Source organism: Haemorhous mexicanus, chromosome 6, assembly GCF_027477595.1.
Source record: "Haemorhous mexicanus isolate bHaeMex1 chromosome 6, bHaeMex1.pri, whole genome shotgun sequence".
NCBI lineage: Eukaryota > Metazoa > Chordata > Aves > Passeriformes > Fringillidae > Haemorhous > Haemorhous mexicanus.
The window spans coordinates 21,194,018-21,219,089 of NC_082346.1; the positions used below are offsets into that span (position 1 = coordinate 21,194,018).

The 25,072-nt window shown below is 36.6% G+C and overlaps 1 protein-coding gene across 5 annotated transcripts in view; it reads left to right on the plus strand.

Annotated features, from left to right (window-relative positions):
* PPP6R3 (protein phosphatase 6 regulatory subunit 3) overlaps positions 1 to 25,072 on the plus strand; it is a 50,588-nt gene that overhangs the window by 16,347 nt on the left and 9,169 nt on the right. For 2 of the 5 annotated variants that reach the window (XM_059849195.1, XM_059849199.1), the window contains exons 3-20: positions 3,162 to 3,289; positions 5,282 to 5,514; positions 6,513 to 6,699; positions 7,516 to 7,653; positions 8,192 to 8,257; positions 9,127 to 9,239; positions 9,708 to 9,821; positions 10,496 to 10,625; positions 11,704 to 11,856; positions 13,756 to 13,905; positions 14,400 to 14,464; positions 16,916 to 17,031; positions 17,422 to 17,507; positions 18,709 to 18,795; positions 20,375 to 20,472; positions 22,415 to 22,469; positions 23,137 to 23,267; positions 23,901 to 24,019. In XM_059849195.1, coding sequence (XP_059705178.1) covers positions 3,278 to 3,289; positions 5,282 to 5,514; positions 6,513 to 6,699; positions 7,516 to 7,653; positions 8,192 to 8,257; positions 9,127 to 9,239; positions 9,708 to 9,821; positions 10,496 to 10,625; positions 11,704 to 11,856; positions 13,756 to 13,905; positions 14,400 to 14,464; positions 16,916 to 17,031; positions 17,422 to 17,507; positions 18,709 to 18,795; positions 20,375 to 20,472; positions 22,415 to 22,469; positions 23,137 to 23,267; positions 23,901 to 24,019 — 2,053 coding nt within the window. In that variant the 5' untranslated portion in view covers positions 3,162 to 3,277. The remainder of the gene's footprint in view (positions 1 to 3,161; positions 3,290 to 5,281; positions 5,515 to 6,512; positions 6,700 to 7,515; positions 7,654 to 8,191; positions 8,258 to 9,126; positions 9,240 to 9,707; positions 9,822 to 10,495; positions 10,626 to 11,703; positions 11,857 to 13,755; positions 13,906 to 14,399; positions 14,465 to 16,915; positions 17,032 to 17,421; positions 17,508 to 18,708; positions 18,796 to 20,374; positions 20,473 to 22,414; positions 22,470 to 23,136; positions 23,268 to 23,900; positions 24,020 to 25,072) is intronic. The other 3 variants (XM_059849196.1, XM_059849197.1, XM_059849198.1) reach the window with 2 other exon arrangements.

The window sequence follows — 25,072 nt, forward strand, 5'->3', positions numbered from 1 at the left end:
CCTGTGTCTGGGCTCCCCTGCATGAGACAGTGGCAGCAGTTTTGCAGAAAGGTCAGAGATCCTTGGTAACCTCCCACTCTGGGCCCGGCAGTGACTGAGAAGAGGGTGAAACATCCAGAAATCTTGCCGTGAGGAATGAAGTGCAGCCAGCCTGCGCAAGATCTCCAGCCTTCCATGAAGGAATTGTTGGTTGGTTTTGTTTCCTTTTTAGTATCTCTTCTACATTGTTACACCCGTGAACTAGGAAGGAGTGTGCATGGTATTAGAAGTATGTATTAAACTGTTGAGGTAGAGGTGTTTCTATCTTCTCTTCTGTTTAATTCCTATTAATTTCAAACCATTTATTCGTTCCTTTCTCCACAGAGTTTCTTTGAAACTTCACTAGCTTATTATAAGTAATGAAGTATTTCTTTTCCACTAGGTCTCAGGTTTGTGACGTGAATAGGCTGTTCTGACGCTGAAGAAACAGCTGTGTGTTTTGTTTTCACTTGAGACTTGTATTCAATGTCAAATTGATCTTACATTTTGTTTAAGAAGTGTAGCAACTGTTCCATGAAAGTTTATTACTGCTTTTATTTTTTTTTTTTGTGATTGCTGGGTGTCATTGTAAAGTACCGTAATTAAATCTAGGGATTTTGAACACCACCTTACATCTTTCTAGCTAATAGTACTCAGTGAACCTCACTGCTCTGATTGAAAAGAAATTTTTTCCAAATAGGTTAAGACAGGCAGTTGTAGACAGCAAGTTTACAATGGGTAATGCTCTGCTGAGTACAACAGGCAGTTTAAAAAGTAGCAACTAGAGTGTCTTATGTCATTTTTGTTTACTGGTAATTCTCTTCAGCTCTAAATTTTTTTCAGAGGTACATTCATGCTTAGTTTTGTTTTGAACAGATGGTTCACTTTCAGTGTCAAAATTAAGAACTTTATAAATGCTAGCACAGTGTCTTATTTACTGTCCATTGACTGGAGAAAGGGGCCCTCTGCCCTAAACTGCAATCTCACTAAACATACCTAGATAGTAATTAGGTGAGGTTATGTGAAGCTGGCAGAAGGGCATGCTTGACATTTGAAATAATTTTCTTAATGTGTTTAAAGGTCTTAGAAGATAATCTGCCAAAATTCTTCATTATAAAAGCTTAATAAATTATCTTTATTATTACTTTATCCTTACTTAAGCTTACCTACCTCTTTGGTTTTTAGGATCAAGGGATTCTTAGCATTGGAAATGCTTTTATCATTAAGAAGTGCAAGACCATCCTAAAATCAAGGACTCCTTTGATGGTTGCTCTCCTTGCATCCAACAACTAGGTTGGCTTTTGCTAGTTGCTGCACAGAAACTATAAATTCTGCTTTGCTGAAGTAGACTGCATCACTTAAGATGTGTTTCAATTGTGGAAATGTTTGTTGGTGCAAAAGTAACTCATTTTCTTTTCCATCTGTGTTCTTGAACTCTATAGTAAGAAAATACAGTAGTGCACAAAGAAAAGTAACAGATTCTGAGTTTTTTTTATAATGCAGTAATTGTTACAACTCTACATGTAGCATTTCTCAGAATATCACATACTACAGAATCTTCAGTTTGACACGGAAAGTTTCTCTTGCTTGAAAAATGAAACTGCGCGTTGCAGTAAAATCTGTGAAATTTCCTACCTGGTGCTCTGTGTATATGCCTTTGTTATCTATGTAGTTATCAGGTAAAGAACCTTCAGCTGGCTACTGAAACCCTTCTGGTTTTCCTTCTGCACTGGTCTAGATGCCCATGTCTGCTTGGAGCTGCCAATACTCACTTTTGTATGGAAATCTGAGGTACTGAGTTGGAAGAAACTCAGTGTAAAACACTCTTCTCATGTTTGTTTAACCTAAGTATGATGCTTAAAAGTTCAACTCAGAGGAACAGCTTACTTTAGTTTTCTTATTTACTGAAAAGACTTCTGGATGCTTTCAAGACTTGTTAGTCTGTTTTGTGAAAGGTTCAGTATAGGAGACGTCCAAAATTAAACCATATCCTTCTCTGACTGGAACTCACATCTAGGTCTGGTAGCTTGGAAACACCAATGTGTCTCTTCAGGAAAGGTGTGTCACAGCTGCCATCACTTGAAGCTGCAGAGAGACTTTGTGATACAACTGTTGCCTCCAAAAAGAGCCACTAATTAGTTACTGTTAAAAATACTTGTGCGGCTTTCTTTCCCAGTAACAGATAGTAGATTTAAGTTTCATTCTCCATCTAAAAGGATTATTTCTAAGCATTATTTCTTCCATTTAGCACATAATAAAAGTGAGAATTTCAGTAACCTGTGTGCTAGCAATTGCAAGCAGCTTTCTTTGCTTTGTTGAACTTTTTTTCCTTTTCAGATTTAAGTCAAGTGTTTATTACATGGAATGCTATTCAGCATTCATTCAGAGAAGAATCTGTTAACAATATTAATTAAGAAAACAAAGCAATATTTTTATGGATATTAGATGTTACTCAGAATCTTGAATTGTCATAAATTGAACTTGCTGATCAAGTTCATGTAAACTTTTGTAAGTACTGTTTTATGAACAGGATGTCAGTCTTGCTTACTGGGAACTTTCAGAGATTATAGAAAACTAACATGTTACAAAAGACAGTCAAATACATGCAGCATCTTTACCAACTTTTAACACATTGTGTCTTTCCACCTGTGAGTTTTTGACATCATCTTAGATTATTTTGCTTCTTGTAGTTTCTAATCTTATCTCATATTTGGAAGTCTTTTGTATCTTGCATTAAGTCCAAATGTCTTTTTCTGCTCTGGCTGAAAGTGAAGTAACATTGGAAGTAGTACAACCCATTTGAGCCATTAAGTTTTTTGTAAATTTGCAGGTAGTGAAGTTTTGGAAGGAGCACACTTGGGAGTTTTGTACAGAAGGCCTAATGCTGACTGTTAATGGGACTGAAATTTGAAAAAGCATGGTGATGATTCAGAATTGGTAGATTTTGGGAGGGAGGGTAGAACAGTAGGCTTTGAGAAAAATAGCAATCACATATTTTGATTTTAAAACTTCCAATCAAAACTATGATAGGCTGATTCTAGATTACTGTCAGTGATAAAGCCTGAGAAAATTCTCTTCTCTTCAGGGTTCCTTGACTTTCCCTTTGGCACAGTTTATGTTGTTTATTTTTCCTTATTTCAAAGGACCTGGGCTCCTGTTGAGAAGTGATGGAATAATCTGTGGCCGGCACCTGACATATTGAGGGAGCAGCCCCTAAAGGAGCTTGCCTGGGAGACAGTTTGTGAAATAACGCAGTAACATGTTTGCAGTAGTATGCCTCTTTTTTTGTTATTGCTCTTTTCCATTGTTGAATTTCTCTTAAATAAGTGACTGAGAAATACACTGAAGCTACTGAAATGAGCGTTAATCACTACAGAGGTATTCACATCTCGAATTAGCATTTTTAGTGGTTACTTATGAGCATGGTACTTTCACTAATTGGGGCAAGGGGAGGGATTTGATCTACTCTCTAGAGGTTTAAAAATCCCAATCAAAAAATATCCTCTGGCTTTAATAATGCTCTGTTTTCACTTCCTTACAGTAAGTTTGTGTGTAGCTTGCATTACCCACAAGCTAGTGTTTTTCACAACTGTATAAGTCGATTTAAGCTAATTTGTAAGATCAGGCGTGTTAAACCCTGCTTGAAAGTTTACTAATACTTCTAGTACAAAATAGGGTTTTTTTCTGCTTCCTAATCATTTAATACTTGCATGGGATGTTAGATTAGTACCAGTACTGCAGTCAGATAAATCTGTACATTGCCTGATTGGTTTTCTTTGAACCCCATATCTTTATGAACAGAAAGGTATGTAATCTAGGGCCAGTTATGAATGTTACAACTTCTGAAAAAAGATCAAGCAGAGTAAGGTGATCGGTATGTAGTGGTTAAAGCAACAATTAAAACCCCCAAAGCAATTAAAATGTCTCCATAGTGAATATACCAAGCTTTATAATATTTAGACTGAATACTGAAAGTCTTGCTAGTGGAAAGATCGTGCACACAGAGGTTTTGCTAGATCCTTGAGATTGTTTCTATTTCCAAACTGCCCAGTTACTAAATTTGACACAATGCTCTTTTAAGTAGCTGTAGTATGTATGCTGAATCAATTTCAACTTGGAAGTAAGTGCTTACATGCTGCCTCTTAGCTGCAAAAGAATTGGGTATTTCTATTCTGTATTTATGGGGTGTTTTGAGTGTATGACAACAGTATAGTTGGATTATTGCCTTTAAGCTTGCTCTTGTATACAGCCTGCAGTTTACAGAAGTGTCCTTGCCAAAATAGTATTGTTCAGTGAAATTCCCTGCCTTAACTACATGTCCTCACAGCTAATATTGCTAATGCACAGCAGTAACTAATATATTGATTTAATCGTTCACATTTGGAAAATATTTACTAAAGGAGCAAAAGGAGTCTTTCTTTCTTTAAGTGTGCTGCACAAAACTACTGCTTTCAATTGTAAGGAAAGTTTTTCTTACTCTGTTCTAGTATCTCTTTTCAGTCCACTTAAAATCTGCATTCATGTAAGCCCAGTAAATACCGTGTCAGAGGTCAAATGTCATTTAAAAGCCCCGTTTTCAGGGCTGGAGGGAAATTAAATGTTTGTATGGAGTTTAATGAGAGGTGAAAACAAGAATTTATTGGATATATTGTAAACTGAAATACTCTTTTCTGATAGCACAGTTTTCTCAGTAGCAACTGTTCAAAAGGTGTCTTAGAGAATCAGAATTAATATAGAGGTGCCAAAGCATTTTATAGCAAAAAGTGAAGTTGTTCATTCTTACAGATCTGTTACAGCCTCTTAGAGTGTTTCAGTGGCTGGGGCCACTGCCCTTGACATGTTTGTGTCAAGGCCCACCTTGGCCTTTGATATTCCTCCTCTGTCAAGTTTGTGGAGGCAGGGACTATTAGCGTAGTGTTGAAATTAGCTGCTGCACTCTGTCATGTGCTCCCTGCAAGCCAATTTTTTTTTTAATTCCTCTGCCTTTATAGATGTTTTCTTCAGTGGTGGGGGTGGTATTTCAGTGCAGTTATTCTCTGTCCATTTCATCTTCACCCAGCTCGATTAATTGCTGAGCTAATAGTTCTGAATCTCTGACTCAATGCGTAGATTAAAAGCAAGGAATGGGAAAAGCAAATTTCATACTTATTTCTTTAATGCAAATTAGCATGTTCCTTTCATGTAAATAAAACCCTGCCTAACTCTTACCTTTGGATGTTAGAATAATGGCTACTGCTGATATACTGCTATTCTTCTTACACAGACCAGCATGTTTTGGAAATTTGATCTCCATTCGTCATCGCACATAGATACACTTCTAGAGAGAGAAGATGTAACACTGAAGGAATTGATGGATGAAGAGGATGTTCTACAGGAGTGCAAGGCTCAGAATCGCAAACTTATAGAGTTTCTGCTGAAGTCAGAATGTTTGGAAGACTTAGTTTCATTTATTATTGAAGAGCCACCTCAAGACATGGATGAAAAAATTCGATATAAGTAGGAAAACTTTTGGTGGTGGGGAGGTTTGGAAGGTGGAAAGAGGACTAAATAAATCTAGTTAATTTAATAGTGTGAATCTCTGTGTACTGGTGTATAGTACAGTATTGGTGTGTTTTAGATTAAGTATGTTTTTAAGAGGCTTCATGGAACTTCTAAGGAAATAAATCTAATATACGCATCATTTTCAAATGGAAGTTTCTTATCCACAAATGCTTCCAAAACCAGTTCATGTCCAAAGGAGTTGCTAAAAAAAGGTCCAACCAGGACTAACATTAAGATTCCTGTAGTTGTGTTTCAGAAAATAGTTGAATGAAAAACCCTTTTTGGGTAGTATAACTGAATGTTTAGCTTTCTTTTGTTTATTTGTAAGAGGTTTTGAAGATACCTTTTAGAAGATCCATGATATTCCTTGGAACAATGTCCTTAGGGTCCCGATACTGATGTTTTCCTTTCCAGAGTATGGCCCTGACTTCTGGCTTGCTGAGGAGGTTCAAGCTCAAAATCCATCTAGCAGTTTGTAGAAAAGCACTTCTGCTTTTGGCCTATTTTAGTGTTGTCTGTACAGAAAGGTGCTTTTTTCTTAAAATGGTGTGTTAAAATAATGTGAAATAAGGTACACTCTTAGTTGCAGAACAGCACAATTTCTGAAAAACCAAGCCTCCAACCAAGTAGAGTTGGAAATTGAAGCAAATAAGAAGTCAGTACTTGAAGAGATGGATTTAACAATAGATCTTGAAATGAAAGCTTGCTCTTTCCTTTTTCAACTTCCCTGCTGGTGTTCTGTTCCTACTGAAGATTGAAGTAGTACCCTTCTTAAATGAAAACAGAGCTTATAGGCTGAATGTGCCATTTTATTACTTTGTGTTAGTTTGCTACTTTAGTGTAGACCAACCCTGCTTGAAAATTGAGTCAGATGCCTTACCAGGTTCTGAATTCAGAGCTGGAATTATGAGAGTTCCAAAGTATGAGTGATGGATGGTTTTTCTTTTCCCCAGATACCCAAACATATCATGTGAGCTGCTTACATCAGATGTCTCACAGATCAATGATAGGTTGGGAGAAGAAGAATCCTTACTTCTGAAACTGTACAGCTTCCTCTTAAATGAATCTCCTCTAAACCCACTACTGGCCAGTTTCTTCAGCAAGGTGTTAAGTATTCTTATCAGCAGAAAACCAGAACAGGTAACTATTACTACAGGTAACAGCAGACTCACCAATTTTACAAGTGCTCTGATAAAGCTGTGGTATTCAGCAATTCTTCTTTAAGGTACACAATTGAGGGATAGCAGCAGTGTCAAAAGAGGGCATTCAGGTTCCGCCCTAGCTGAAGACACCTCTTCATTATGCACATGATTAAAAAATACTCTTGGATGAGTAGGATGTATTTGATTCAAATTTGCCTGAGCTATTTATGCAATCAGTGTGTGAGTGCCTACTTTTTGGCTTAGCTCAGTGTTTTATACGATCATATTTGCATTTATTGCTGTTAAAAGCAAATGTAAATGACTTGAATCAGTGATAGTGATCCTGACTTGGTGTGAAGAATTATTTAGAATGAGTAGAGAAACATTTGGAGTCTTTGTTCAGAAATGCTCTTGTGCTCAGTGTATGTGATTCAATACTGCAAACAGCTGCAATGATTTGACTCTCAAACCTGAGGTGCTGTTTGTACTAAGAGTTTTGCTGTGTTGAGCTTTGCCCACTAAGCAGAGATGAGACCCAAAAAGAAAACCTGACTCTGCTTTGGATTAAAAGTAGTTTATGGTGAGCAAGTTGGGTTTGAGAGGAGACCCAGGACACACTGCATGTAGTATGGGTCTGCCCTGTGCCTAGGTTTTATTTTATCTTGTCATGTATTACAGGCTTTAAGTGGCAGAAGTGTTTAAGAAGTTCTCATCTATTTTGTCAGTTTGATAGGAGAGTGAAATGAAAAATGATTGGTGTAATTTATCATGTAAAATATATGAAGCAAATATAAGCTTACTTTTTCATTTCCAGATTGTAGATTTTTTAAAGAGGAAGCATGATTTTGTAGACCTCATTATTAAGCACATAGGGACCTCTGCTATCATGGACTTGTTGCTCAGGCTACTGACTTGCATAGAACCTCCACAGCCCCGGCAAGAAGTGCTAAATGTAAGTAAAATATCGCAGAACTTACATCTGACGTGTGACCTCTAAGCTGGCTTAACTTCTGCTGGCTTTACTAAGTTTATTTCTTGAATATGCTGAAATTAGATGTTTGGGGTTTTGTTTGTTTGTGGTTTTTGTTTGTTTGTTCTTGGTTTTGGTTTTTTTCCTGAGCTGCCAATATTTTTCCAGTGAAACCCTACTGCTGCTCGGGACAACTTAGAACCTGAGTTTCTGGTCTCTTCCCCAGTCTTTGGTATCTAACTTAGATCTGACAGATGCAATTTTTAAATTGTTTTGAACCTTACCAAACACACTTGAGCATCAAAGTTTGTTGACATTAACCTAAGATTTTCTTTTTTACTGTGGCTAAGAAGTGCTGATTTTACTTTTTCTTTTTTTCTGAAGTACTGTTAATCCTTATTTAGAAGTATTGACATTATGACGTGTAACAGTTGTAAAAAGGCTGCTTTCAATTTCATTAGTTCATTTAATTAATTCACTTGGGAAAAATTCTTATTAACATCCACAAACATTTTTACAGTGGCTGAATGAGGAGAGAATCATCCAGCGGCTTGTGGAAATCGTGCACCCATCTCAAGATGAAGATGTAAGTACTGATGACGCCTTGGACTGGCTACCTAGAACAGAGGCTAGACAGAGTTAGACTCAAGTGGGTGTTTATTAACCCTTTAACAGATAGACCTTGGGCAGTGCTGGAGCCTCGCAGAGGCTACACCCAAGATGGACATAGGTCACAAGTTTTCTCAGACAGATGTAAGTTTGGTCTATTTGCATATCACAGGTTAATTGTCCAATTATAGCTTCAGGTAATGAAGTCACATTGCCCTGGTTTGCTTCTCCCCCCAGTTAGCTTTTGTTTATACTTTTCAGGCTTGAGGCTGTGATGGTGACCTTGGTTCTCATGCATGGAAGGATTTTGTCTGACCAAATTGTGAAGACAGCTTTCTAACTCTCTATATTCAGTTATACCCTAATGCAGTACAGGATCTGAAAAATATAAAAGCTAAAACTTAAGGCATCACTGGCACTCCCCTGGGTCTATCTGTTCAGCTGTACAACATGGTGTTAGAACTTCTAGTTTTACTGTTTTCTGCTTGCTTTTTTCAGTAAGCTGATTTCTGTATTAAGTGTGGTTATTTGAGGAAGGTTGTGTGGTTTTGTCCACCTCTCTGCCCCCTTTTTGAGATCCATATCAAAGCCTTAGGCGTACTTGAAGTTGTTGGAAGATTCAGCTCTCATGTTTTGCCACCTTAATGTTGGAAATAGATTCTTGCCTCATGCTTCAAGATTTTTTTTTTGTTTTGTTACCGGTTAGTTAGAGCATGAAACTACTTCCTGAATGTTTTTTGCATAGGAGAGCTCTTGTTCATGTTGAAGTTTTCACCTTTTTTAACTGAAGAATTAGAGTCCAGCTTGTTATTATTTTGTAGTTCAAAGTGCTGTCTTCTGTTTCAGCGGCATTCGAATGCATCACAGTCACTCTGTGAAATTATTCGTCTAAGCAGAGACCAGATGCTACAAGTACAGAACAGTTCAGAACCAGACCCACTGCTTGCAAGTTTAGAGAAGTAAGTTGGTTTGAATTTTTGATTTTATTCTCATTTCATAAGAAACTAGTTTTTAACTTTTGCCCTTGAAAACCTTCAGAAATGGCAAGCTCTTTTCGGGTTAGTTTTCTTGACTACCCATCTTTTGTTTGTGTAATGAAAAATAACTTGGCAAGTAAGCAGAGGACACCTGGAGGATTTTCTAGTGGGGAATGTGGGAGAGAAGTTGTCTCATTAAATTATTTCCTGTGCTGCCCAATTGAATGGTATCTTATGTGTGGAGGTCAGTTTGATACTGCGCAGACTAAATATGGGAAACTTCAGCTTTGTTCTGTTATTTGTTTTAAGTTCATCTAAGTGTATGTTTCTGCTAGAAAAGATTCTCCTGTATTCCATTTTCCCTTTTTTTATGTGGGCAAATGGGAGTTACTTCTGCTAACAGCTGTATCCTGAAGTGGTTTCATCCATTACCAATGCTTTTCTTTTCAGACAAGAAATCATAGAGCAGCTTCTGTCTAATATTTTTCATAAAGAAAAAAATGAATCTGCAATTGTCAGTGCAATCCAAATCCTGTTGACCTTACTTGAGACAAGACGACAGACGTAAGTGTTATTATTTCACTTGGTTTATGCCTGCAGTAGCAAATGCCTTCCTTGTGCTTGTGACCAAACCATTTCTGTGACCTGTTGTAGCCAAAGGAGTAAAAATGCAGATCGAGTGAGTGTGGTTGGCATTACTACACTTTCACCAAATGACTGGTCTTTCTGCAGCTTTTCCTGGTGTGAGTACCAATAGACAGATTGGATTAAATACATTTCATCAGTTGGTTTCTGGATACAGAGAATAGAGTGAATAGGTATAGTGCAGTGGCTGAATTGACTTTTCAAAAGTTACTTGTAGTATTATTGCAACTTAATTTGAAGAAACTACTGAACAGATCTCTCTGATACATTCAACTTGCATTGTTTCAGATAGACAAATGAAGCTCTTTATCTGCTTTAGTAAAACAAATTAAAATGTAATTTTTAATCTCAAGACTATTTTGGGAATTTCAAGCACAATACTTGAAATACTAGAAATACTAGGGCTAGTGTTTGCGAAAATCTCTTGTTCAACCATTATGTCACACTTAATTTTTATGTGTGTGTAACCCTAAGTTTTTGCATTTTTTACTTCTTTGTTATTTTCACATCCTTTCAGAACTGTTACATACCTCAGAGATGTTTTACAACTAGTTTTGGTACTAATTATCAAATTTTGCTGATGTGTATTTTAGATTTGAAGGTCATATAGAGATCTGTCCTCCAGGCATGAGCAATTCCACATATTCCGTCAACAAAAGTGTTTTAGAAGCCATAAAAGCACGACTTTCATCCTTCCATGAGCTCCTACTTGAGCCTCCAAAAGTAAGTGAAGTCTTGTGTTAACAGATTAATTGAAGTAAAACTTAACCATATGTCTGTTTTAGGCAGATTATAATAAACAAAACCCTGTCTGACAACTTTCAGGCAAGCACCCAGGCTACTTCCTTAGCCTGTTGTGAGCTTTGGCTCAGGCAGACAGTAATAATGAGCAGCAGTGCTTTGTGCTTTTCCAGCACAAACTTGGTTTAATTAGCAAAGTAACCTTGGAGCAGTTACTTCTTCCTAAAAGCAACAAAAAGATATTTGCTATGTATTTTGTGCTTGGAAATCCAGTCTGGATAGGAAACATGGACTGTAGATGCTGCAGTTGTTTGGAACTTTGGAGTGGCCCACATTGGGCTCGTGCAATTCTCTTGACTTTCCCAGGACCCAAGTAGATTAGATCCATGACATATCTCTGCACCCTAGGCATGTTAAATTTCGTGGGCTTTTTAACTAATTTAAGCAACTTACCTCTGTTATGCTCTTGCCAAAGATAAAAAAAATGTATAAATAGAGGGTTTACCTGTGATCCACTTGTATTTTCTACTCACATTTTCACTGGCAGAATTTCAGTTGGGGCACTGCACCCTGAACTGGGTGCTGCAGATTTTAACAGAGAAATGCACGTGAAATTGTCTTTAAATATATGAAATAAGGGTTGCTGAGGCATTATAGTGTATTTATACTGTCCACCTAGCTGTTCTGTGTACATTGTAGTAATGTAGAATATAGCTGGCATTGAGTGAGAATTATTTCTGAGGAACTGTCTCATAATTCCTGTCAAGGTTGAGTAGACTTCATCTACTTTGAGATCCTGTCTGTAGTTAGCAATCATATTTTTACCAAGTTGTAGCTTTCATGTGACTGGTTTTAGTGCTTCCTGTCTGTGGAATTAAAATAAGCTACAGTGTTTGGAATTAAAAATAGGGGGTTTTTGCAGGATGAAGGTAAGACAGTTGCTCAAGGACTAAATGTATCTATTTTTAAGCACTACTCAGCTATTTTATGTAGAAATGATAAGCTGAAATTTTAAAAGATATTTTAATGGGCTTATATATTAAACTTTTTTCTTTTTCAGAAAAGTGTCATGAAGACAACCTGGGGTGTACTGGATCCACCTGTAGGAAACACACGTTTAAATGTAATTAGATTAATATCTAGCCTTTTACAGACAAATACAAGCAGTGTGAATCAGGAGCTTATAGAACTGAACAGCATAGGAGTCATACTGGTAAGAACTTTTTGCTGTCTTCGTTTTTATGGATGGCTGTTAAGATCTTGTCTGCTTTTTCTGACTCTGCAGATAATTTTCCAGTCTAACTTATTTTCCAGCCTAACTTTTCAGCACCTTTATATTGTGATGTCTATTGCTTGGTTTAAGAAACTTTTAATACTGGATTTTACTATTAATCTGTCTGAGGGACGTGTTTCCTTCTGACCACTTGAATGGTTCTTACTTGCTAAACCTTCATATATACATGAAGTGGTTTTCTTAATAAGCTTATTTTTAGCTGGAAGTTTTTGAGTTTTCAACCATGTTCAAGGCTTCATTGCTATTTTCAATTTTTCTCTAAGTTGTTCCCTCAAAGCCCCTTTTTCTCATTTAATATATGGCCTATGAAGTGGTATCTCAGCAGTGTCCTGTAAAGGAGCAGTTATTCTTGGTAGCTTGTACTCCTTCAAAGCAAGGTGGTGTACAACAAACTCAGTTACCTAACTCATTGCTCTTTGCTGATGTGAGCATGTACTTTGAGTACTTCATACCTCATACTTCCACTATAGCAGATGTATTCTTTGTGTTTCGGTTCACCCAAGAAATCCAAATGTTGGTTGATTAAAAAATAACTTAAGCTAGTTACTGAATAACAATATGTAAACTTCTAAGTTGGCAGTTGCAAGCTTAAAGTGTAAATACCTTCTATTCCCCGATTTTAGTCCAAATCCTCTTTTTCCTGTGAGGGATTATTAGAGTGTGTTTGAAATGTTTTCATCCCAAATTTCCTTCACAGTTGGGTTTGCAGACAGGTACTAACTTTTACACAAATAGCTGACTTTACTGTAGCTGCAGTTTTTCCTAGATCCATTGTCTAAGGGAGTATACACACTATGAAAGCTTGCATGTTCTTGTAAATAGATTATTTTGTAAACTGTGTTCAAACTGAGGTTTGAGCATACTTCCCTGTTGCAGGTTTTAAGTAAGAAAAAAATCATTGTAGCCATGGAAATGTCAGTGCTTCATGCTGTTTGCTGAAACAGCACATGTTTTTCTGGGCAGACTTGCCTTTAGAAAAGTTATGGGTGAATGTGATTAGTTTAAGAGGACTGAAGATAGATTGAAGACCTTTAGCTGTACTTTGAAATGAGACTAAAATTGTTCAATACTGTTCCAGTCACTGCACATATTTCCAGAACTCATTACATTTTACCAGTGACAGCAATCATTTGAATTTTTCATTGAGTAGCCCAAAATAAGTAGACTTGACAAAAATCTTGTGTTTAAGAGAAAAAATCTTACTTGTTTTTAAGAGAAGCAGGAACTTAACTAAATGGAAACTGTTTCTTGTATTTCAACCTCAGTATCTGTCTTGTACTTTGTTAATAATCTTAAAGTGCTTCTAGATTATCTGAGGTGGTAGATGAAGGGTTTGAAACAGGTAGATACAATTTCTTAAGGAATATCACTGAAATGATGGGCACATTTATAAAAGGGTATTATAGATACTAGGAAGTTTAATGAACTCAAAAAAGTCAAGGACTTCTATGGTCATAAATAACACTTCTGACTGTGGGACTTTCTAGGCTGCAGCTGGAAGAAGAATGTAAGTAAGGGAGCATTATTTCTCCCTGTCTTCATAGTCTGAAAGTGCATTACTTATGACCCCTGCAGTAAATCCAGTTAGTTGCATTCTTGTTCTGATCCAGTATAATATTCCTTGTGTTCAGAAAATGGCAAGCACAAAACTTACTGGTTTTGTGGGTCACAAATTTTGTCTTGTACAATAATACTTAGTGTAAAACTTAAAAGATTTTTTCCTGTGTAGTCATTCAGATGATTAGGTGGGTGAGACTGTTGGTTATATTCAATGAAAAGGTCTTGGTTTGTGTAAAGCTTGGTGAATTTGTTTTTCAGGACATGTTTTTTAAGTATACGTGGAATAACTTTTTGCATACTCAAGTAGAAATCTGTATTGCATTGATTCTTGCAAGTCCTCTCGAAAACACGGAAAATGGCACAATTACAGATCAGGATTCCAGTGGAGACAATCTCTTACTGAAACATGTAAGTTGTGTTTTGCAAGTCTCTTGAATTTTCCTGTTTTCATGCAGTTAATTTTACATAAAATACACCCCTTTCTAATTAATGTATAGAATAAAAAAAAAGTCTTTCTGGTTTTACTTAAAATGTTACTTCAGGGTGTTGAACCTGAAACTGCCATAGAGTAAACTTTTTTTTTGTCGCTTCAAAGTGAGCATGGTGAAGAGCTGCGAGTATTCATTTTCCCTGAAGTTCTTCCTTTTTTTAAGGCTTAAAATTGCTATTTCAGTAGCTTTATGCTACTACAACAACTCAGCACTTAGAAAGAGGAGTAGAATTAATATAGGTTTATCTTTTAGGTTTCTGGTTGGGATCTGACTGCTGGACTTTGACCCCTTAATTGAAAGTATATATCCTGAATGTGAAATTAATAGTCTTGCAGACTTTGGTATCAACTGTAAAATGCATAAATAGTGTTCCATTTTACTGCTACTAAGCATATTTTGCTTTTTTGACAGCTCTTCCTTAAGTGCCAATTAATAGAAAGAATACTTGAAGCATGGGAGATGAATGAGAAGAAACAGTGAGTAATTGGTTTCCTCATTCCCTGCAATTGTCTAAATAAGACTTGAGTTGTGAAATAAATGTATAACCAATTCAGAAGTGATCTAGTGAGTTCTAAAATCACTTGTATGTTTATATTTGAATTAAAGCTTTCTCTTGTACTTTTTGGTAGCATTCTAATTCTTTATCCTGTAGCCATTTGGGAGCACAAGAGTTGTCATTCTTGCCATGTATAAGATATTACTATGATCTTTAAAGTTTACCCATGTCGAGTAAAAAAATAAACATACTGTAAGTTTTGAGGGGATACTCTTCCCTAGTATTCCCAAAGCAGTTGGGAATTACTTGTGAATACATCAGAGCATATCACATACTGGGGAGCATCTGACTCCTAAATAGTGAAAGTGAATTCCTCAGCAATAGAATACCTTCTAAAATTACGTGTTTGAAAGGATGTAAGCTTCAAGTAGCTAATATAGTATATTAGTATAGTAGAAACTGGTTTTTTAGCAGGAAAAAAAGCCCTCAGTTGTCACCTGAGGTGGTAAAATGTTCACATGAAGGCCAAACAATTTTAGCTCTGGAGGTACTGAACAGTAAATGTTAGTTCTGGCCTGTCAAAATACTGAATTGACTAGCTGGGGTAGTGCTGCTAGTTTGATGGAATTCCACTCATGAAAACATTTGTATCTGAAATGAATCAGATAGTAAATATATGGCTAATGTAACTGACCTGGAAATAAGGATGGTGAAGAGAGGAATAATAGAAAAAGGAATGTGCTAAATTTAACTGTAGAAAATAGCTCTCCTGAATGTCTTCCATTTTATATCAGTTCTCCTGAGGTTATAGAGAATTGCCAACTTTACTGGCAGTTAGATTCTTGTAGGAGAGAAATACAAAAAGTTTTCTCTGTAATTCCAACTGAAACTAAAGTTTTACTTGGATACGACTGTTCTTGATCCAGTGCTTACCATAAGAATGATGTAATTAAATATTTAGTCTCGTGTTTGGGAATACTAATGAAGAAAATAGTGTTTCAAACCTTAGGTAGTGCTTTTATCTGGAAACAAACTTATAATGAATTCATCTTTTACCCAGTTTTGTAGAGGTGTGGCTCCAGCTGTAAAAAGATAAAACTTTAGGGGACTTTTAGCTTAGCTGTTTCAGGAAATGGGTATTTTTTAAGTCCATTTGTGTTCTGTCACTTAATGTTACTTCAAGCGGCTCTAGAAGCTTAAGGGTGACTGCTTTCTGCTGGTAAAAATCTGACATAGTAAAAGTGGTTTGGTTCACTGGGATTATTAATAAGCATTTGCTAACGAAAGATACAGTTGTGTTCCAGACTTTCTGGCTAGGCAATGTCCAGTCAGTCTAGTTTGTCAAATAGAAGTGCTCTGTGTCATATCCTGTATTAGAAGCTATAACCTTTGCTGTTATCATGTGCTGCTTATTTTGAATGTGCTTGTTACCTAAGCAAGCTGTAAACACTGTGGTAGTTTATTCGTGATATCTTGCTTAGACATAACATCATTTCAGTTGCCTCATATGTTAGATGATGATGGTGGAAAATAAAATCATGTGATCTGTGTTTGCATAACATAAGGTATTTCATGAGCTGCTGTCACTTTACAAAGATTTCAGTCATGGGAGTTTTGTCTAGCTGGGTGAGGGTGTCTGTCCTGGTTTTTGTTTAAAACACAAAACCATCAATTGATGCTGCAAAAGTTTGGTTGGCTTGCAGCCAAATGCTAGAGAATCAGTTCAAGCTGGATCTCTTGTGATTGCTATTTGGTCAGATTTAGAATGGTTCCAACTGGCAGTAGGTGTTTAGAGCCCTACTCTAACATCTGGTAATTCCTGTTTCTGCAGAACAGTTCTGTGTGAAATATTTAAGTGGCTTTGTAATTCTAGCTTTGGTAAGCATGCAAATGTTGTTCCTAAATTTCAGGAAAGCAATGACCCTAACTTAAATGGGTATGCTACATGTAATGCTAAGAAGCCCTGAAATACTAAAGCATAATTAAGAATGCTTTTTCTCTTTTAATCATAGGCTGAAAGCTCCGAGGGAATATTTGGTGGTTTTGGGTTTTGCAAAATACTCTCAGCAACAGGAATTTCCTAAAAACTCTGAATCAGTTGCTAATTCTGTCATTATTTTGCTAATGCATTTTGATTATTTTGAGTGCATTTTGCTTTCTACACACACACACAAAAGCAGTACAAACACTTGTACGTGCTTCTTGGTACTTCATGTGCTTGTTAACTCTCCTAAACTGGCTCAGTGAAGTCAAATTAGTTGATACCTTAAATACTTAAATATTTTTGTGAACCTTTGGTTTTAGGATGCAAGTCTAACTTGAGAACTCCAGGTCATTGTCTTGTGTACCATTGACTCTGGCAGTGTTCTACAACAACCTGCGGTATCGGAGTTGCTCTGAGTGCAGCAGATGAACTCTTGGTCTCTTGCAGGGCTGAAGGAGGAAGAAGGCATGGCTACATGGGTCACCTGACGAGGATAGCAAACTGCATTGTGCACAGTACAGATAAGGGGCCAAACAGCACACTAGTCCAGCAGCTCATCAAAGGTATTCATTCATGGTCCTAACTTTATCTTCTGGGCTTTCATTATCAAATGCTAAGGATATTAAGCAAACTTAAATTAGAAGGCAGCTGTTGGATTAAATAAAAAAAGAACTGAATTGCTTCTGAAGTATTCCATTTAAAGCAATCATCCTTAAACAAATGCTTAAGTATTTTCATTGCAAACAGTGTTAAAGCTCCCTGAAATAGATTCAAAGAGGTGCTGAGCTGCTTAATTTGAACTTGTTTGTTAGATGGAGTTATATTTATGGATTTAGGAGAATGTATATTTTCTTACCAGTATTTTTGGTAGAGCAGAAAAAATATATGAAAATTAAGTGATGCTTCATTGTTGATAGTTTCTAATTGGTTTGGTGTTTTGTTTCCTGTGCTAGAGCTTCCAGAGGAGGTGAGAGAGCGTTGGGAAACATTCTGTACAAGCTCTTTAGGAGAAACCAACAAGAGGAATACAGTGGATCTGGTAAGTAGTGATGGGTAAGGTATGAAAATTGTTGCTGCTTTACTTGGACAGTTTCTTTTTGTCAGCAGCACTATCAGTCTTCCAAAATCATTGTACTTTTAAGGAGTCCCTCTAGTTGCCGAGTTATGGAACTGATAATTCTTTAATTTACTTTTCAGCTAAAACCATATCATTAATATTTGTGCAGGCATAATGCAGCCAATCAGCTTGTAATAGCTAACTGACTCATTACCTAGTGTAGCTAATCCCAGGCAATCTGCAAGGAGGAGGATTTCATTACCTCTTCAAGGTCATGTCCTTGAAAACTCCAGTCTGCCTGAGAGTATGAACTAAAAGTGCAGGAGCTGGTGTTGATTGCTTTCTCTACAGGATGTAAATGACCCAGTACAAGTTTAACAGAAGACTGCTACTTGCATTCCACTGCCTGTGTTACTGACCTTGCTTAAGTAACTTTGCTTACTGTTGTGCACCTGCCACATTTCTTCTGCATGTTGTTGTAGTGATTACATTTTTGGAAAAACACTTAAGTAGAAGAGGTTTGTGTAATGATGTTAAAAGTACAGTCTAAGAGCAATCACTTGGAGACTTTAATAAGCAGAGGCAGTTTCTGATGTCAGCAGATGAATTCGTAAATTTTATTTTACCTGACTTCTCCAGGAATGTGTGCTTTGCATGTGGCTCCATTAACTTGTGCTAGTCTTCTGTTATTCTGTTATTCTGTGGACTATAGTTAATTGTTGAATTCACTATTTCAGCATAAATATTAACTGGAGCATATTAACAGGTGTCAATAGAAGCAATAGGAAATTCATCTGAAACTGTGAAACTTGTGAACAGGACTAAAAGATGTACATAAGGCATTTTTTCTTGAGCCTTTAAATGCAAAGAAGAGTGTGGGGCTTGCAGATGAATGTTATTTTTCCTCTTGGTAGAAACTATGTCTTGGTCAAGACCAAAAGAAGGATCATGTAAAGAGGAAGAATTTTAGGCTTATGAAAAATGGCACTAATTGGCTCTTTAGATACATAATCATGTGCTTGGAGGTACTTGATGTAATAACAGTAAAACTTAATTGAAAACTTAACCTTCAAACTCCTCAGTTTTCAGTAGGATAGAAAGACAAAGCATTAAAACAATTTCTTTTCTCTGAAATAAACAAGTGCATTATCTACTATGCCAATGACCCAATTTATTTGTCTAGGTTACTACCTGCCACATTCATTCTTCCAGTGATGATGAAATAGACTTTAAAGAAACTGGGTTCTCACAGGATTCTTCTTTGCAGCAGGTGAGTTGAATTCTTTTAACAGCTTAAGTTGCTCTTTCTGTAAAAGTAAATTAAGCAAATTTTTAAAAAAGCAGTGGAACTTTTATTTTCTCTCACAAGCAAATATACGTCTAGAAAGTTTAAATTAATAGGCATGTGTGCATGCACACAACTGTCTTACCAGACTCATAAGCATCTCTTTGAATTCTTTTGCTGGTAGTGAAAGAGTGGGAGCCTTGTGGCACAAGATTGCCAATAGATCACTTAGATGGAATCAGATACTTTAGATGCATTATTTGTTGGGGTTACTAACCAAAATCTTTCAGATGACACTAACAGCTGTGTCGTAACTACCTAATCTAATATTGGCTTTGGTATTTTATGCATTTTCTGTAGTTTTTATAATAAGTAATTGCTTGTCTAAGTTTGAATTGTGGGTGGTGGCTCAATCTTAAAGAATCTGATACATTTTTATCTGATTAAGTGCTTTTGTACCTATAAGGTGCACCTGTACAAAAACTTGATAAGTTGGGTGCTATCTTTAGCAGCTTTAGTGAGAAAGTAAGATCTTCTAATGTCTCTGTGCTTTTCATGCATCCCCTTAGTGACCTGCTGTGCCTAGGCAATCCCAGCAGTTCCAGGTAGTTAATCTGGAGAAATGCAGATGGTCCAGTGCTGCTTCTTTCAAGTTTGTCTTGCTGTATACCTCCTCCTTTTATATATATTTTCTTTTTTCCTTCAATTTTCATAATGCCTTAATCTAAACTTGGGGTTTTTTGATCGTTGTTTTGTTTTCTTTCCATATTCACTTTGTTCAACTTTACCACCATACTGTGTCCCCTCAGCTACCTGGGCAAGAAAGCAAGAGTTGACAACTTTATTTCCTAGAATATCTTAGCGTTGGCTGACTTTACACCTGGAAATAACATTATTAAAAGTCCCCAGAGGATGTGTAGTAATTTATAATTTAATGATAGTCCTGGGAAATAAGAGACAAAAGCTATTGTTAGGGATAGATGATGCCCACGTACCTTAGTATAGCTACCGATCTGCTGGCAGTTGACACTCATCTTTATTTAAAAACCAGCACAGTTGTGTCTGTGACACTGCACTGAGATGTAAAATGTTCAATGGTTTCATTTTTCTAATATTTGATAGATGCTGCCGGTGTGTGTCTGAGACTGATTTTCCTAGTGATACCTGCATAATAAATATGCAACTGTGCCTTAGTATCTATATATAGTTTACTTTTCTGGTTCTTACTGTTTATAACTTCATCTTATTTTGGGCAAAGACAGCTTTTTCTTTTATATAGTGTTGTTCCTCTGTTTCTTTGGGGTGCATTTGGAAAGGTGCTGGTTAAGGTTAACAGATTTAACTTCTTTATTGAAAGCTGTTAGATTGGCTTTCAAATCAGTAAATGTGAGTAAAGTTGTAGTTGATGCTACCTTTCAAAATTCAGAGGTTAAGACAAATCCTTTTTCTGTCCTTTTATGTTTAGTTTAGATAGACTTTTATTTCTTTGAAGCAAAATGGGCAAATAGATTTTAGAGTATTAGTAGAATCATTATATCACTGTCGTTGGTCCTGGGGTTGCCAGGCCTTTTCTGATTATCAGATGCAACAAATGACGTCCAATTTTATTGACCAGTTTGGCTTCAACGATGAGAAGTTTGCTGATCAAGATGACATTGGCAAGTGAGTATAATATTACACTGAATTTGGCTATCGTCTTGTGAGTTTTCTTTCTGACTGTTTTTTTGGCTGTGGTTTTGCTGGTGATAAGTACAAGCATTTACTCATGTGAAGCAGTTGCCAATCAGTCGTGTCTTTTTGTGCCATCTGTGATCATTGAAAGAAGCCTCCCTAAACAGAGGGAAGCAGCAGCTTCTCTTCTTTTTCCAATCTTCTGGTTGTGCCAATGTTGAGAACACTGTGCTTGTGAACAAAAAACTGAATTATAACTGTGCTTTTTAACAGAGTCTTTTTAAGAGACAGCTATGGCTCTGTGTTGACCTAACATTGTTTAGGTCTCTTTCACTTTCTCTCTGTCTCAAAGTGGGTTTTGTCCCCTGCTGATGACCAGATGAATAGCTCTACTTCTGCGTTTTCCTGGAAAGGATGACAGGAACAGCATGTTTCTGAGTGTACTTTTCTGTAGGGGAGAGGAAGGAAGGGCATTGTAAATCTACCTTTGTTTATAAGGTCAAGGCAGTTAAGACTGATTTCTACAAATAGTGTTAGTGAAAGATGAGGAAATGAGAACAATCTTGGTCAGGTTAAAAAACCCCAAACTAAACAAAAACCAGCACACAACAGAAAACACCCCTCAGAAAAGCTGGTATCTTTCTTCGTAAGTGAATGGATGCATTAAAGGGAAAAGGGGAGAATAGGGGTTCTTGCAGGTGGTAAAGTTCATCATTGTTTTTATAAGATTTCATGGCTTGGGATGCCAGAACATGCAGGTAGGAATAAAAAGCATTACTTCAAGATGGTTTTTAGAAGGGTGTTTTTATAATAATCTCAGTGCTCTTTCTAAGACATGTTTAGTAAGTGATGTCTGACTGAAGCTTGTGTCTTCCATCCAAGAAGCATTGCTGCTTTTTTACACTACAGAACCTGCTGAGATTAGAGATTAAGATATGATAGATGAAGTAACACAGGATGCTCCTTAACTTTGTTAGAGGCAAGTGGATTTTGGGAAGGATAGGAATTCCTTTAATTTCGTGCCTTTGGAAGTCCGTTCTCTTGGTAGAAAGAAGATGACTGCTTATGTAAAGAGGTCTCGAGACTTGTGACAGGTACACTTATGATGTACTCTTGAGCTGAGTTAAGCTGTAGGTGAAGTTACTTTGAAATTATATCTTCTGTGCAAGAATCAATTACACTCTAAATTACCTGCATAGCATCATACAGTAATAGTCACACTCACAGCTTAGGTTCCTTTAGACCACTTACTTTTTCCCTACTTTGGAATGCAATGAATATTAGAGGAGGAGTCATGTGTGCTTTGCTGAATGCACTCATGGCTAGACAAAGAATATATGAACTTTTCTGATATATAAAGATCTGTCAAGCCTAATATATATCATTATGTTTGGAAAAATATTTCAGTGACTGGTTAAAAAATGTTTGTGTAGTTCTTCTTTTGTTAAGAAACAGAACTTGATGCTATTTTTCATTTTGTTCCTTCCTGTTGAAAAGGTCCTTTCACAGAAGGGTGAAATCAGTTAAGATATATAAGAACTGCAGATGCAGATATTTGCAGGATTTTGTGGTATATCATGGTAGTGCATAGTCAGGTTAGGCATTCTTTAGGCCTAGGTTTTCTCCAGTGCATAGCAATACAGTATTTGAGATTTGAGTATATAATTTCAGTTATGCTTGTTTAGACTTCTGCATCCACCTAACTGTAGAGTGCAATGTTCTGTGTTTTTGTTAAAAATATTTAACGGTTAAAAAGAAATCACAGGAATGCCAGGTCTCCTTGGTTTGTAATTTTTAAGTGGTTTTTGTTGTAGATGTCTTTTATCTTCTATTTTTAGATTATTGGAATATAAGAAACCAAACAGAAATTAAATGTCTTTATGTCACAATAGAAAGTCCTGTTTTATTGAGTACATTTCTTTTTTTCTTGTAGTGTTTCTTTTGATCGGGTTTCAGACATCAACTTTACCCTCAATACAAATGAAAGCGTAAGTATGTGTTCCAGTATTACCAGAAAAATCACTGTCTTTGAAGCTTTGGCATGACCTCAGAGTTTTGGCAGTGGTTATATTTGCCCCTTTTATGTGGAAATCACTGGAAAATACTTACCCTGCCTGATTCCCATATCATGAGATTTGCTAATTGGAACACACTATTGTTCTTTCTGATCAGTATTAAGCAGAATTGCTTCTAATTTGTATAACTGGGTTTAAGATTGGGCTTAGATCTGATTTGTGCATATTGTGCACTTGTGTTTTATGATTAGAAGCTATTTAAATCTTCAGTGAGACAGGAAAGTAAGGACAGAGTCTCTAAACCTCAGTATTATTTGCTGGTTGAGCTAAAATGACCCCCCACTACAGAAAATAAAGCTGAAGTACTTTGTACTCTGGTTGTCTGGAAGGTTCTTTGGGGGTCACTCCCACACCCCATTTTTAAACATGATGGAAGTTCCTAAGTGTTCTTTGGTCCACTCAGCTTGTTACTGGCCAAGTAAAACAACCAGCACTGTATATTTTCTTGACAAGCTTTAAATAAAAACATTCTGTTTTTCTGCTGCTTTCAGAGAAATGCTTTATATTCTCTTCAGAATAGTCATGTATTTTCAAGATGTTTACTAATGTAATATGGATTTTATACTTTTGCTATATTTAGGGCAATATAGCCTTGTTTGAGGCATGCTGTAAGGAGCGGATACAGCAGTTTGATGATGGTGGCTCTGATGAAGAAGACATTTGGGAAGAAAAACATATTGCATTTGCACCGGAGTCCCAGAGGCGTTCCAGGTGAGTATGGTGTTTCTTATCCAAATAGCCGTGTAGTGAGCCTGCAGTAATACACCTGTCCTCTGGTTCAGTTTGTCTGTTAGTACAGACTGTCCAGCCTAACTAGGTATTTCTGTTCTGTGGAGAAATGAGTGGACATGTGCCTCTAGTGATTCGTTTTCCAGACATAATTTGCAGAAGGTGCATTTTGGCTTTCATAGCTTGCTGGTTTTGGTTTTTTCCCCTGCTGTATATTCTTTCCTTCTGCTTATAAACTGGCCTGGTTGTCCTTGCTTTGGGCAAGGTAGCCCAGCTCCACACCTCTCTTTGACCTTGCTGTCCTCACTACAGTACCAGTATGGCTATGAACAAAGGAAAATGCATCGAGTTGGAAGGAGCATCTAGGTCCCAAAACTCAGGGCTGTGCAGCCTTCCTCAATATCTACTGAAAGCCTCTTCATGTGATCAAGTGAAAAATCTTAAACCTTGTTTCTTTGAGAGAGAAATGAGGGGTATACTAAGGGCTAAAATTATACCCCAAGTAATCTGTCAGAAATAATTGTAGTTCTCTCTAGCCTGAAACTCTGCAGTATTTCATTGTGCCCAGGATGTTAAACTAAAACCAGAATGTAAACTCTCTCTTTGTATTTGTAGTTCGGGCAGTACAGACAGTGAAGAAAGTACAGATTCTGAAGAGGAGGATGGAACTAAACAAGACTTGTTTGAATCCCACACCAATACAGAGGACAAAATGGAAGTAGACTTAAGTGAACGTACGTAGCTTTTTTCTGGTGCTGTGGGTTATAGGAAATTGTTAGATCTAGCAGCCTGATTTTGTAGGAGTTTCCTTGTTGACTGCTTTTATTCCAGCTGTCTTAGTCTTTCCCGCTTGCCACAGAGCATGCACGTATTGGGAAGTTTGAATTCCTTACATGTCTTAAATTACTTACTCTCTTTAAAATTCATATTTCTACTCTTCAAGAGTTAAAAAAGGAGGAGTAGTCAGAAAGGGGAGGATTAAATGCTCATTTATTAATATTGAGTGCCTACAAAAACCTGATATGTTACTATCCAAACCCAAAAGATGGTATTTTTACTGGAAGCCTTTCAGACCAGCTTTTTGTCTAACAATGCTTTTTTAGAAGACTTCCTACAGAAGATCAGTGAACTTGCATTGTTCTGGTACACATCAGGAGACTCTTATGTGGAATCTTAACTGATGTAATAGGTTAAAAAGTTTTCACATTCAAGTCAGACTAAACTGGCTTTTGTTAAACTGGCAATGTCTGTAGGTAAAAGCCCTGTGTTTATCTAGACTATAAGGAATTAAATTAGAAGGAAAAGTTAAGGGTTTTCTTTTCTTTTGTCAGATTGGTGTCGTTGGCATCTGTGTGTCAAACAAGTTTTGATCCATGTGGGTCTCCTCCCATATCTGCCTGGGTTGGAATTTCTAATTGCTAGTCAGAGCTTCCTTTTCAGCCTGTTTTTTTGTATGTAAGTGTTAATGAAAAACATGTTTCCCTTGGGTAGGTGAAGTTTTTTGAATTGACCTATCCTAAATTAGATGCTAGTCACAGTTGCTCCCAAATTTACAATATCAATAAATATTTTAAGTTGTAAAAAGCCTTAAACTTTCCTGAAGTTTAGCAGTGGTGTTAGTGCATGAGAAATTATTTGAAGAAATTGAAAAAGGGATAAAAACTTTTGTGGTTTTCATTATTATAGAAATTAGTTTGAAAAATGGTGACAAATATTGAGGTTAATTTAAAGGATAAAGCAGGATTGTACTTGTGATTTAATATGTTTTATTAGTTTTGTTCTTCAGA